General features: G+C 39.1%; 1 protein-coding gene across 2 annotated transcripts in view; it reads left to right on the top strand.

Annotated features, from left to right (window-relative positions):
* Positions 1–15623, top strand: part of LOC145327877 (visinin-like) — a 40393-nt gene that overhangs the window by 2184 nt on the left and 22586 nt on the right. Inside the window, exons 5-9 of one of the 2 annotated variants that reach the window (XM_080171410.1) lie at positions 446–459; positions 753–769; positions 1601–1651; positions 2200–2260; positions 2783–2835. In XM_080171410.1, coding sequence (XP_080027536.1) covers positions 446–459; positions 753–769; positions 1601–1651; positions 2200–2260; positions 2783–2835 — 196 coding nt within the window. Of the gene's footprint in view, positions 1–445; positions 460–737; positions 770–1600; positions 1652–2199; positions 2261–2782; positions 2836–15623 lie in introns of both variants that reach the window. The other variant, XM_080171409.1, reaches the window with a different exon arrangement.

Raw genomic sequence — 15623 nt, 5'->3', positions numbered from 1 at the left:
TAAAATAGGAAAAACATCAAACAATAACAGCCTAAATTGTTTGTTTTTTTGTATGAAATTGAAAAGTTTAAATAATCATTCATCTTAATGGACGGAAGGACGTACAGTTATGAGATAATTATAGAGTAGATCTGTGCAGCTAATAATGTTAACAAATTTTCTTTTTCCAGTATGGCTTTGAAACCGATTTATATCCGCTGGACTAGAACCGGTTCTCAGCCATAGTGAAAGATCATGTATAGCATCATATTACATACATTTTCCACGAATAATAAAATACAATTCATTAAATTAATACTAGTTTTGTTAGCCCTGGCCCTCGGCCCCTTGGGTTCAACAAAACTGGTTGTATTCTTATAATTTTATTTTAATATTCACGGAATGCCGTCTATAATACGATGCCATAATTGGATAGTATTGATTAATTTTATAACTTTTATTTTAGGGCATGATGTTCAGGTTCTCTAGGCAACAACAGTTTTATTTTTATGTTAAATTTAATAAAAATTATAGAAATTAGCAATTTAAACAAAAAGAAATAAAAAAAGTAAAGCGCAAAGCATCCTGTTTCCAATTTTCCACGAATATTAAAATAAAATAAAAAACTTTAATAAGTACATGTTTAGTTAGTCTGGGTCTACGCCCCTCGGGGCTAACAAAACTGGTTTTAAACTTATGAATATACATTTTAATATCCGCGAGAATACGATAAATAACAATTTTAAACCTGTTGCTAGAAATTTACCACGAAGGAAAAGGAAGGCTACAGGAAAGAGTTGATAATTTTGTTGTATCTTTATTTTTTACAAGTGACGCTACTCTATAATTAACTTTGTCCGTCAGTCCGTCCGTAAAGCTATGGGGGAAACGTGATTTTCTCGTCTCCTATTCAATAAAGACAGCTGAAATTTTCAGTGAATATTAATATGACATATTTGCATCTAATATATACATTGTTTTGTCTGTCTGTCGGCCGGTCATGCTTCAAATAAATTAAACCCGAACTGTTCATCATCTCTATAACTAACTTTGTGTGTTTGTCCATCATTTTTGGATGCTTTGCTACTCATTTGATTTGCCCCAGAGATCGCTTTTAAATTTGCGTATTTTTTTTTTACAAATATGTGACAAATAAGTTCAAGATAGTTTGAAAGGGATAAAACTTCAAGTTACCAAAAGTCAAATAATAAACATTATCTTAAGTCATCCTTTTGTATAAAGTTGGTAGTATTTTTAAAAGCGAAGCTTTTCTATAATTAGGGTCGGTCCGTCCGTCCGTCTGAGATAGTAAGCTTTTATTTGTTAATTTAGGCATGTTAGAATTGTCCTATCGATTTCAAACTTTGCATGGTGATTCCTGTAGTGGTTATTTATCAAAAGCTTAAGATAACCTAAATAACCTATGAACCGATTGAGTTCACTTTTTAATTTCACATGGCTCCTAAAATGTTTTTGGGTCATTCGATTTTTATATTATTATTCTAATACAAAGCCACTAGAGGCTTTGAGCGTAACGGATAGTATAGAAAAAAAGGTTGATTGGATCTCTTTAGATAAAAAAAAACATAATATAACAATTTTTTAAACTTTTATAATTTAGAAATTTATTTAAAGCCTTTGATGAGAACAGAGATGGTAAATTAAGCTTCAGGTGAGATAATTTATGAAAACCACACTCCAAAATCGATTTAATTTCATGTCTTAGAATAGTGTAATTTTTTTAAAAATAGGTTGAAAAACATACTAACTTTAAAAAATCGATTTAATTTCCCAAAAATTTAGATGGATCGCTGCTACTTTTCTATTTCTTCAATATCATTGTTCAGCTTAACGACGGCTGAATTAATTCGAAAAAAAATCGTAAACGTTTTATGAATTTCGGGGACAACGCATCATAGTAATGACGACCTTTTTAACCTTAGCGTAATTGATGTACATCCCTAAAATTTATACACAAAATTAGCCATTCTGTTTTTTTTACAATTAGAGGCTGAAACGTTTGGACATTTAACTTAATGAACCAACCAAGAATTTAAAAAAAAGTCATCAAATTTGTTGAGGCAACGAATAAGAAAATGTTATGATATAACTTTGGGGATTTGTGTAATAAACAGCACAATGTCACCTTTCTCCCTGGTGGCCTTCACCTAATTCCCTGGTTATTGTTGCCATACTTATAATCGTAGCTGTCTTTTGTAGAGAATATTTTCTTGGAACTTTGATAATCACCAACCACAAGGATGAAAATGATCCAAATAAGGTAAAGTTATATTAAGTATGGCTTCGAAACAGATTATTATCTGCTGAATTAGAACTGGGACTGTGCCTTAACAACTCAAAAAGTACAAAATCATGAATATTATAAAAGGGTATAAAGCATCTACTTTAAAAGTGGTAAATAACTTAGTTTGGTTATTTAGTTTGGGAAGCAGATACTTACAGAGATGCTACTCTATTTAAAAACCAGCGGCTACGCCCCCTAGAGGCCTCTAGTGGCACTTTAAATGTTTTTTTTGTTAGTTTAAATGTTTTTTACTCTAGTGTAAGGATACACTAAAATATATGGGTGATTCGTCGTATTTTTAAAATGACTTTTTATAGGTTATTTTAGGTTAGTTTAGGTTATATTGGGTTAGATGTTTGCCCCACAGGGTTAGGTGATTGGCCCCGCAGGGTTAGAGCCCCCGCAGGTGCTAGAAATAGGAGAAAAGCTACTGTGAAAAATACGAAGAATAAGGTGCGATGTTACGAAAGGGACTATACCCAAATATATTTGTTTCAGTTTATAGAGGATGCTCTGAGGTTGCACTTTAGGATGAAGGATGTCAATGACAGGTAAAAACAAGAGAGATAGACCAATGGCAAAAAAAAGAATCTACTGCCCTTCGATTTTCAAAGTTTTTGCAGCAAAAGAAGTTTTACTCATAAGAAGTGGTAAATAAATTATTCCAAAAATCATGGAATGGTACATTACCATAATCGGATCAGCCAAAAGTTATCATTACAAAAAGAGGCCAAAATTGAATTGGAGATTACAGAAATCATTTCAACAAAGATGATATCATTACGAAGAGAGGAGAAAATGGAATTGTAGATTACTTTTTTATGGGGACACGCTGTATTCAAAGATTACATTTATCCAAACTGTTATAGATGCAATAACTAACTTAGTCACTTTCTTGGAATATAAGTACCGGTACTTAAGATACGTATATTAAATTTATTTGAAAAGAAAAAAAGTTAGTTTGAATACTTTTTAGTGATGTTTTTTTTGAGCTCCTTAATTCAACTTATCATTTGTCGTCACGATTTTATAAACTATAAACTTCGTCTCATGATAGATTGGTTTATAGGTTTTTAAAAAGCGCCAACAAATAACAATATATAATCATTTATTACTTAACCTTAATTAGGGGGTTACCATACTCGTTTTAAAAAAATTGTTGGGGGATGAAGTTAAAACTATTTGACCTTTTATCAAATATAAAAAAATATAATTCTTATTATGTGACACACAGAAATGGAAAATATCTGGGTTTTTTTCAAAAAGGCATAACAATTTTTAAAAGAAACTAAAAAAAGGACGAAGCCCAATCTGTACCACTTTTGATTCCTGTGACGTAATAAAAATGAGGGAGATGAGAGGAGAAGTGGGAAAGAAAACCCCTAAAAAAGAGATGGAGCATTCCTCATTTTATGACGTTACAGGAATCAAAAGGGGTACAACAGAGATACAGATTGGGCTTTGTCGAAAAAAGGGAAGCCAAAGTTTAAAATATAAAGGGCAAAAAATGATTACATTAATTATATTTCCGATATTCAAAGATCTAATTAAAAGTCGGCACAGGGTGGGTCAACCCTGTTCTTTTAAGTAAGATGAAATGTTTATCTAAAATAGCTCAAATGTTACCCCTTTATGTAGCTTACTTAGAGACATTTGTAATTTATAGAGTATACAATAACAAAATTTTGGTGATGATATTTTATTTACTACCGGCTACGCCCCTAGAAGCCTCTAGGGGCACTTGAGGAGAGAAGAATGGAATTTGATAACCCAATTTCTTATTTTAGATTTTAAAAGAAAAAGTTAAAAAAAAAATTTTTGGGAAGGCGTAAAATTTTTTTTTTTTTGGGGGGGGGATGGTGGGTGCCCACCCCCCTAATTTTTAATTTTAGTTAAAAAAATTCAAATTTTTATTTGTTTGGGGGGGGGGTTTATTTTTTGGGGGGTTGGGGGTGTCCCAACCCCCAAGAAAATAGTTATAAACCTTCCCGGGACCTATGAGAAGCTACCCTGTTAAGGAGAACCCGATCGGTTCAGTGGTTAGCGAGATCCTTCGGTACAAACAAACACACAAACACAGAGACATACAAACATCCTGTTACTTTAGTAAAAGGATTTTTGGGGGGAGTGTGATCCATCCTTCAAGAAAACAGCTTAAAACCACCGTAGGATCAGCAGCTATATTCCCGGAAGAGTAGTAGTGTGGTATCCGCCTAGGGTAAATGGCAGACACCAGAGTTCGAATAAAGACTACGGCAGTGTGAACAGACGTGGACACCTTACTATAGAGAAGCTATGCTTCTCTAGCATTCACTAGACAAGAATCAACATCTATTTCAGTTGTCACTTTATTGAAGGTGTGAAGGATACTAAAGTTATATACAACAAACAATAACTACATGGATAGGAATAAATGATCATAACATAAAAGCATTATAATACATATACAATAGTCAGTTTGGGCAATCATGATTCCCCATCCCTGGAAAGGGTGGGGGGGATTAAGAATACAGTTAACCATAATATAAATACATATGGATTAGGAATAAAGATGGTTAAAGATAAATCATACAGTAAAACATAGATAATTGCAATGGTTAGGTAGATGGCTATCCCTGTCTGGGGCAGGCAGGATAGCCCATGGAGCAGCACAATAGGTAGATAAGCATAGAGGGGTTGAGTGGTAGGTCTGGGTACTAAAGAGGGAAGGTTTGATGATTACTTGTGACAACAACAGTCTGTGTGGGGGTAGGTTTAGATCCTTTATCCTCAGGGTTGAGGTGGTGCTGATAACTTGGTGGTTGAAGGGGAAGGTTCCGGTGCTTAAGATGGGAGAGGGAGGGTTAACACCCCTCCCTCCATTTGCAGGACAACTGAGGGATAAAATCAGTACCGTTATCTGACATCTTTTCAGGTGGCTTCATAATTGTAGAATAACAGGATTTAACTAGGTGCGTAGCATCACTATAATGTCTTGGTTTCTGCATGGTCCAGAGCTGCCGCATACCACAACTCTCCCCTCGGAAGGCTGGAGGGGTTGTCTGCACCGCCAGACTTCCGACAGTGGTTGCGGCCTTCAGTTTGTTGTCCTTGTGGAATGGGTCCGCCAGGATACCAGTTGCTGGACGGTGGTGGACTCCAGCCCTCCCCAGGTCTAACGGAATCGGCTATATCTGCTGGAGTAGCTGGTCCTGTTGGATCTCCTGGCCGTTGGATGTGTACCTCTGAGGCCACCCTGGCAACCTCCAGGGGTGGCACAGCACCTGAGGGGGCTTGGACCAACAGCCGCCTGGTAGACACCTCTGCAGGTTTCTCCACTGGGCTGGTGGTCTCCATCGTGTTGGTCACCTTGCTGCTGGCAGACTGGCTACTGGATGCAGGCGCAGTTTCTTCGCCCTCGGGGCTGGTCAGGTTCATTTGGCTTCCAGGGTCTCTGTCAATGCGGGCAGGTGGTGGTTGCCATACTGTAGGAGCGTTGCCTCCTTCAGGCTCATTCTGGACATTGGCAGGGTGGTGCATGGCAATCCGACCTGCGGGGTAGGGAAAGGTAACAGTCCACCCTTGATGCCGGAGGCTGTCTTGGATCTGCAAGGGTGGCTCCGCTCTAGTTGGCTGGGAGACAGGCCCATCCACGGACACTGCTGCTAGTGGACTGGAGGCACAAGGCTCCGGATTTCCTCCCCTAGCCTGAAGGGGTCCAGGCACATTGTCTCCATCTTGGGTAGACATAATTGTTGGGGATCCTCTACTTCTATGGTTAGGCTCGGCACTTGGCGCATCTAGTTGTGTTACTCCCCAGGCAGCGGTCAAAGCTTCTTCAGTTTGGCTGGTAATGGCTGATACCCTGGCTCCTGGGGCAGATGCAGGGGGCGCAGGCAAGTTTGGCCCAGCCCAAACGTCCTGGTACACCAGTGCAATACAATTACCCTGGCTTGGTTGAGGGAGGTAGACAGCTGGATGCAGTTGAGGGTGAGGGACAGCTGGACTCTCCCTGCTGGCTGGGGGCTCTGGCTGGCTGGGGGTGACGGGTGTCACCCCTTCCTCTGGGGCTGCGGGTTCATTCCGGGGTCCAGGTATCTCGGTGGCGGCGACGGTTGTCGCCCCAGGCACCAGTGTGGGGGCGCTGGATAGCACCCCCCAGTCTTCACAGGGGTCCAGGTCTCTCGGTGGCGGCGACGGTTGTCGCCCCAGGCACCAGCGTGGGGCGCTGGATAGCACCCCCCAGTCTTCACAGGTGGCGGCGACGGTTGTCGCCCCAGACATCAGCTTGGTGGTGCAGGGAAGCACCTCTCGTTCCTTCCAGGTGGCGACGCCGGTTGGCGTCCCATACATCGACTCAGACTCGCTGGCTAGCGCCTCTTGCCTCTCCCACTCGGCGGCCGCCAGGGCCTCCCCGTACACCGTCCCGGTGGCGCTGGGTAGCGCCCCTCGGCTCTTGCTGGGGGTGACAGGGGTTACGGACACCGGTCCCCTGTGGTTGCGGCTGAGGTCCAGGCCAACCCGGCTGGGTTCAGCCGCTCCTCCCAGCACGTTGATCCTGGCCACCATGGTCCCAATCTGAGACACAGACTCCTGGGTAGCCGCGGCCCCAGCGGCGGCAGCTAGTTGGGGTGACGGCTGGGCATCTCCCTCCAGGTGGACCTGGGTGGCAGACTGGTTGCCTGCAGGTTGTTGGGCGGCCTGGTGTTTCTTCATTGCCCGGTCCCAACCGGTTCTACACTTGGCGGCTGGGTGGCCGTTGAAGCGGCAGCGCCCCTTCGTCCAGCTGGGTCCCATCAGGCCGGCTTCCCCAGGGTGTATCAACCTGCCAGGTCTCTCCTCCTCCAGTTGGGGCACCAGCTGACAAACAGGGTCTCCCCTACTAGGGGTCAGGCGGTGCTGGGCTGCTTGTGGTGGCTCCTTGGTTACATTCAGCCTCCTCCCCATACACACAGGTTCCTTCCATCCAACAGCGGCTCCCCTCCCCTGGGTGGCGAGGCCAGCCTCGGCCTTAGCTTCTGCAGGTGCTTCTCCACATGAGGGATCCTGCCTCTGGGTATGCCAGGTGGTTGGTAGCAAAGGCTGTTGATGGTGCCAGTCGGAAAGGGGGCTATGATCTCTGGGGGGTACCTGTGGCCAGTGTGTGGACAGGTACCCACAGGTGGACCAGCAAGGCCCAGAAGATGCCATACTGATGGTAGCCTGAACTGTATTCCGGACTGTCAGCAGACTGTTGGTAGCCACCTGAGTTGGGCCAGAGTTGCCAGCTAGTATTGCGTCCCTGCCAGGCTCCGTCAGCTGCTGGTGGGGAGCCCCTGCGGTGGTTCTGGTCTTGGCAAGGGGTGGCCTTCTTATTGACTTTCCTAGTTGGAGCTCTGCATCCTGGTGGGCCTCCATCTTCAGCAGCATGGGGGAACTTGGCTGGGACATGTGCAGTGGTTCAACAGAGTAGCGGCATCTGGTCTTGGAGTGTGGGGGAACAGCCTCACTGCTGCTGGTCAACCCTGCTCCCTCCGTGCTGGGTAAAGTCTTCCACTGCAGCAGGTCACCAGTCCCCATCCTTAGGCCGGTCCCCAGTCGTTCCATGCCTGGGGGCTCCCAGGGAGGCTTGGGTGGCGGCTCCCCCACCCCCAGGTACGCGTCGGGCATCTGGGTGAAGAGCCTATTCCCCTGGGACAGCTCCCCATCCTCCAGATTGGTGAGGCCAGTGCCAGGGAGGACCTTTCCACCCCAGAAACAGGTGGTACTGGCCCTAGGGCTGGGCCCCTTTGAAATCTCAGTTCTGGGAGTAGTGTCCATCTTGGGGCTGGCCACTAAGTCTCTGAAGCTTGTCACCTTCTCATTAGGCTCAGTTGCATCGTTCAACACCCCCAGGAGGACACCTACAGGTTCAGCAACCCCCAGTCCAGTATTGCTATTTCTCGTACGTTGAGCACCAACTGAACAGGAGCTGTGCAGCGGACATTCAGTCGCCCTTCCAGACAAGGGCATCTCAGGGACCAGGGGTCTGTGACCTGGCATGTGTTTGATGTTCACTGTACTCAACACAGTAGGCCAAAGTAATAACAGAAGCAGTATCTTGTAGATATAGGAGCAGAGTAGAGTAGCCGCACCGCAAGGAGGTTCGAGCCGGCTCACCCCTAGTATAAATACTATAGCTGTGTAATTAGGGTGGTAGTCCATGTAGCCGTAGGCTCGGTCCTCCTGGCTCAAGAGTTTCTGTGGCTGGCGCGCCCCCATGATAAGTAGTAGGGGGTTGGTTTGTTGGTGCCAGCGTCTTGTTTAACTGTTGAGCCTGAGTTGTTCTCCTTTCCAGTATAGCTCTTGATTTCTGTGGTAACCAGCGGATCTTAGCTTAAAGGTAACAGGGAATATGTTAGGTATCACAGATGTCTCTAGGAGCGTATCCGCTAGTGGATATATGGATAGGTAGGTTACCTATATATATACATGGCTACACGCCCATATATATATATATACGTGTATAGGAATATCCCCAGAGCTAGCTAGCTTTTCCTCCTTGCTTCAAAAAAATCACGCTTCCTCTGTATATAGTTCACAACTATGAAGGTCGATGGTCCAGGTACACACCACCACTGCCCAGTGTGGGGCAGCAAGTCAGGCTATGTCCACAGGGTGGGCGTACTTTTGTTCAGTTACCATATCAGTTTCCAGTGTTGTTTGGTGAGGTTAGTATTCACTTACTTGTACCCATGATACAAAAAAAACAACCTCATTTATCACTTGGGTATTTATATATACATATATTTGTTTCACTAACCATTCAGCTTTGAAGTAGGGTTGGCAGGCTAGGAAGATGTTGAGGGTCTGAGCGGGTTTAAGGAACTGGTTTAGTTTTCCTTATCACACTGTAGACAGGGAGGGAGGAGCTTACAAGTTTTTCTCCTAAAAAAATATCTCTGATGTATGCTATAGAATGGCCCCTCTCCTGTGTGGGTGTGTGTGTGTGTGTGTGTGTGTGTGTGTGAAATCTCCTGTCCTTGCAACGCGCGTCCGCACCGTCAAATCCGCGCACACGGGGAAAACGCGCTCTCACCCCTCAACTCGCTCTCTCATTGGTCTGCTTCGTCCGTTGGATTTATGATATTTTCCGCACTCTGTTGCGCTACCCGTGAATGGCGATCTCTGTGTGTCCGATCGCTAGCCCCACACTACAGACGGACTTAGTCTTGTGTGGGTAGGAAGGGGGAAGCGCGTGAGGGGACGGGGGTAACTCCGTCCGTTTCCCCTGTGAGGGAGGGAGGTAACTGGGTGCTGGTATAATAGTGCCTTTTCTTCTTAATCCTAGGTTTATCTATTATATCACCCTGATTGTATTTGCCTTCAATGGAGAGGGGCTTCTCCCCTTCCCTTGGAATAAGGGGTGTATTGTTATTGTGCTGTGGGCTTGAGATGTTTTGATTGTATATCAGGATCTTTATTATATTACATCTAGATTCTATTTTTGTCCTTATCACAATTGCATAACAGATTTGTTTACCAACTCTGTTCTATTTTTAGCTGTTATCACAATACACAATAATCCAAGCCTGTTCTATTCTTAGATTTATCACAACACAACAATTTGTTTGCCAAGCTTTGCTCATAAATCTATTGTTTGGCCATCACATCAGGGTGGTAATCCCTGCAATGTAACATAATATCTGTTTTTCTAGATGGGTGGCTGCGTTGTAGCTTCTCAGGATACTTGGAGTTGACGTAGTTTTTCTCTGTTCTGGTGCACTACACTCGTATGTTGGCTCGCAGCTTGCAGCTATGTGGCGTGTTTCAGCCTATCGGCGGCAGGGAATGTCCCGTCCTGCTAGCGCCGCTTGCAGCTATGTGGCGTGTTTCAGCCTATCGGCGGCAGGGAATGTCCCGTCCTGCTAGCGCCGCTTGCAGCTATGTGGCGTGTTTCAGCCTATCGGCGGCAGGGAATGTCCCGTCCTGCTAGCGCCGCTTATCCAAATCCAGCTGATGGCGGCAGGGAATGTCCCGTCCTGCTAGCGCCACTGGTTCGGATCCTGCTATCTCTTGCAGTAAAATTGGCCTATTTCCAGCCGTTTACACTTATTTGGCTTGTTTCAGCCGGTCCGCAGGCCTGTTTCAGCCCTTTTGGCGCTCAATTCTCCGTTAGATATCAGCGCTGCTCGCGGTTATTCGTCAAATTTCGCTGTCTCGCTTCCACAACTGCCGGATGCAGAGTTAAACTTTGCTGTCCAGGGTGGGTAATTCAGGTTGCTTGCGTCAGTTTTGCCAGATTCACTGCTGGGAGTACCTTAGCCTCAGATACGCGTCTGCTCTACACTTGTGGTTCGCCGTAATCTCACACAGCTGTCACCAAAGTTGTGGTATCCGCCTAGGGTAAATGGCAGACACCAGAGTTCGAATAAAGACTACGGCAGTGTGAACAGACGTGGACACCTTACTATAGAGAAGCTATGCTTCTCTAGCATTCACTAGACAAGAATCAACATCTATTTCAGTTGTCACTTTATTGAAGGTGTGAAGGATACTAAAGTTATATACAACAAACAATAACTACATGGATAGGAATAAATGATCATAACATAAAAGCATTATAATACATATACAATAGTCAGTTTGGGCAATCATGATTCCCCATCCCTGGAAAGGGTGGGGGGGATTAAGAATACAGTTAACCATAATATAAATACATATGGATTAGGAATAAAGATGGTTAAAGATAAATCATACAGTAAAACATAGATAATTGCAATGGTTAGGTAGATGGCTATCCCTGTCTGGGGCAGGCAGGATAGCCCATGGAGCAGCACAATAGGTAGATAAGCATAGAGGGGTTGAGTGGTAGGTCTGGGTACTAAAGAGGGAAGGTTTGATGATTACTTGTGACAACAACAGTCTGTGTGGGGGTAGGTTTAGATCCTTTATCCTCAGGGTTGAGGTGGTGCTGATAACTTGGTGGTTGAAGGGGAAGGTTCCGGTGCTTAAGATGGGAGAGGGAGGGTTAACACCCCTCCCTCCATTTGCAGGACAACTGAGGGATAAAATCAGTACCGTTATCTGACATCTTTTCAGGTGGCTTCATAATTGTAGAATAACAGGATTTAACTAGGTGCGTAGCATCACTATAATGTCTTGGTTTCTGCATGGTCCAGAGCTGCCGCATACCACAGTAGAACCCAGTTGGACAGACAGACAGACATCGTTCTTCTATGTATCATAGATATGCTCTACTGAAATAAAACTTTTTGAAAATATATGTAAATGATATTGAAAATAAAAAGTTACATTTAAAAACTAAAGTACTTTAATTTTCATTGCCTTTAAAGAATATTCTGATACCGAGTGAAATTTACCCTAGTAATCTCAAAACGTGTAAGTAAGCAATTAACATTTTTTTTGGCTTACTTAAATGTGCCATTGTGCCATTTTTGTGGTAAATTACTGATAAGCCATAAAAATACTAATTGCTTACTTATATCAGCATTCAACAACAATTTGGTCTTACTTGTGAGTTAAAAGAGGGTGGAGTAAATAAATACTCAGTCATTTACAGTAAAAGTGGCTTATATAAGTTGAACTGAAGAAAAAGAAGGAGGAGTAATAATTAATCCCTTCCTTCCTGTAAGCAGTTTATGAAAAAAAGAGAAGATTTGGCTGATATAAGCCAAATAAGCAAATATTGTGATTGATTGCTTGTCAGTAATTTATCAAAAAATTGCATGATTTGGTATATAAGCCAAATAAGCATTTATTGTGATTGATTGCTTGTAAGTAATTTATCAAAAAATTGGATGATTTAGTATATAAGCCAAATAAGCAATAAATGTGATTGATTGCTTATAATTAATTTATCAAAAAATTGCATGATTTGGTATATTACCCAAATAAGCATTTATTGTGATTGATTGCTTATAAATAATCTATCAAAAAATTGCATGATTTGGTATATAAGCCAAATAAGCATTTATTGTGATTGATTGCTTGTAAGTAATTTATCAAAAAATAGCATGATTTGGTATATAAGCCAAATAAGCATTTATTGTGATTGATTGCTTATAAGTAATTGATCAAAAAATTGCATGATTTGGTATATAAGCCAAATAACCATTTACTGTGATTGATTGCTTATAAGTAATTTATCAAAAAATTGCATGATTTGGTATATAAGCCAAATAAGCATATATTGTAATTGATTGCTTGTAAGTGATTTATGAAAAAATTTCATGATTTGGTATATAAGCTAAATAAGCAATCATTTTCATTGATTGCTTATAAGTAATTTATCAAAAAATTTCATGATTTGGTATATAAGCCAAATAAGCAATCATTTTCATTGATTGCTTGTAAGTAATTTATCAAAAAATTGCATGATTTGGTATATAAGCCAAATAACCATTTATTGTGATTGATTGCTTATAAGTAATATGTGTTATGGAGTAATTTTCATCAAAAAAAATCTTATGGTGTTTGTATTACAGGGTCATTCAAGAGAAATGATTTTAAAAAAAACTTTTGTATTACAGGGTCATTCAAGAGAAGTGATTTAAAAAAAACTTAATTATGCATAGAAAATAAATTTATTATGGAAAACCATTGAGACATTTACATTTCAAATATCTAAAAACAGGATTATTTCATCAAATTATGCGCTAAAAAACATTTTTTCCAAAGGCCTTATTTTTGAGGATTTATTGATTTAAAGGTTGTTAAAAAAAAAGGCACAACGGCGAGCGAGTGCACTACATGTACCCAAAGTTTTTAAGCTAACCATTGAGCGAGGATGGTAATGAAACTTTGGGTATTTTTTTTTTTTTGGCTATTATACCAAATAATGTTATTTTTTGATAAATTACTTATAAGCAACCAATGAAAATATTTGCTTATTTGGCTTATATACCAAATCATGCAATTTTTTGATCAATTACTTATAAGCAATCAATCACAATATTTGCTTATTTGGCTTATATACCAAATCATGCTATTTTTTTTATAAATTACTTATAAGCAATCAATGAAAATTTTTGCTTATTTGGCTTATATACCAAATCATGCTATTTTTTGATAAATTACTTATAAGTAATCAATGAAAATTATTGCTTATTTGGCTTATATACCAAATCATGCTATTTTTTGATCAATTACTTATAAGCAATCAATCACAATATTTGCTTATTTGGCTTATAAACCAAATCAAGCAATTTTTTTATAAATTACTTATAAGTAATCAATGAAAATTATTGCTTATTTGGCTTATGTACCAAATCATGCTATTTTTTGATCAATTACTTATAAACAATCAATCACAATATTTGCTTATTTGGCTTATAAACCAAATCAAGCAATTTTTTTATAAATTACTTATAAGTAATCAATGAAAATTATTGCTTATTTGGCTTATATACCAAATCATGCTATTTTTTGATAAATTACTTATAAGTAATCAATGAAAATTATTGCTTATTTGGCTGATATACCAAATCATGCTATTTTTTGATAAATTACTTATAAGTAATCAATGAAAATTTTTGCTTATTTGGCTTATATACCAAATCATGCTATTTTTTGATTAATTACTTATAAGTAATCAATCACAATTATTGTTTATTTGGCTTATATACCAAATCATGCTATTTTTTTTATAAATTACTTATAAGTAATCAATCACAATTATTGCTTATTTGGCTTATATACCAAATCATGCTATTTTTTTATAAATTACTTATAAGCTATTAATGAAAATTTTTGCTTATTTGGCTTATGTACCAAATCATGCTATTTTTTGATTAATTACTTATAAGCAATCAATGAAAATTATTGCTTATTTGGCTTATATACCAAATCATGCTATTTTTTGATCAATTACTTATAAGCAATCAATCACAATATTTGCTTATTTGGCTTATAAACCAAATCAAGCAATTTTTTTATAAATTACTTATAAGTAATCAATGAAAATTATTGCTTATTTGGCTTATGTACCAAATCATGCTATTTTTTGATCAATTACTTATAAGCAATCAATCACAATATTTGCTTATTTGGCTTATAAACCAAATCAAGCCATTTTTTTATAAATTACTTATAAGTAATCAATGAAAATTATTGCTTATTTGGCTTATATACCAAATCATGCTATTTTTTGATAAATTACTTATAAGTAATCAATGAAAATTATTGCTTATTTGGCTGATATACCAAATCATGCTATTTTTTGATAAATTACTTATAAGTAATCAATGAAAATTATTGCTTATTTGGCTTATATACCAAATCATGCTATTTTTTGATAAATTACTTATAAGTAATCAATCACAATTATTGTTTATTTGGCTTATATACCAAATCATGCTATTTTTTTTATAAATTACTTATAAGTAATCAATCACAATTATTGCTTATTTGGCTTATATACAAAATCATGCTATTTTTTTTATAAATTACTTATAAGCTATTAATGAAAATTTTTGCTTATTTGGCTTATGTACCAAATCATGCTATTTTTTGATCAATTACTTATAAGCAATCAATCACAATATTTGCTTATTTGGCTTATAAACCAAATCAAGCAATTTTTTTATAAATTACTTATAAGTAATCAATGAAAATTATTGCTTATTTGGCCTTATATACCAGATCATGCTATTTTTTCACAAATTACTTACAATCAATCAATCACATTTATTGCTTATTTAGCTTACCCTAGAGGCCACTAGATGAATTTGAAGTCGGAAAAAGGGTAAATTGACCTTCCACTAATTAGTTAAAAGAGAAAAAAAGTAAGAAAAATTAGGGAGGGGGAATACGATTTTTCTAGGAACTATTTATATTTTGAGGAGTGTAGTACTCTTATAAAATAGTAATAAACCTACCTAGGTCCAATGAGAATATACAATTATAGATTCATACAGGAAACAATATCTGTTCAGCTTTTGGCAAAGTTTTTCACTGCAGACAGACATAGAGACATACAGGGACACAGGCAGACATCCTGTTACTTTTATATGAGGATTAGGACAAAACATTAAAAAATGATTGTTTTCATTTAAATTAGAGAAATTATCTTATTATTCTTTAAAACGGAAAAAAATAGATTTCAACTTTAAATTTCATATACCTAACTTAATTAATTAGATTCAAAGGTCTGTAGATTTAATTAACATTGGGATATTGTAGAAGGACGATGGAATATTAATTATCCTTGCCAAACCATTTCATTTTTATGTAAAAATGTATAATAATCAATCAGCCATTGTCCTACCCCTCCAAGAATAAGTTTAACGTTAGCCTATATTATATGTTACTACACATACTTAAAACTTATGTTGTTGTCGTGTTATAAAAAGCATTCACTTAAGCAAGGATAACAAATAAA

Source organism: Acartia tonsa, chromosome 9, assembly GCF_053477335.1.
Source record: "Acartia tonsa isolate MP-2025a chromosome 9, ASM5347733v1, whole genome shotgun sequence".
In the NCBI taxonomy this organism is placed as follows: domain Eukaryota; kingdom Metazoa; phylum Arthropoda; class Copepoda; order Calanoida; family Acartiidae; genus Acartia; species Acartia tonsa.
Note: the sequence above shows the minus strand (reverse complement) of the source record. Positions and strands in the feature narration are given on the sequence as shown.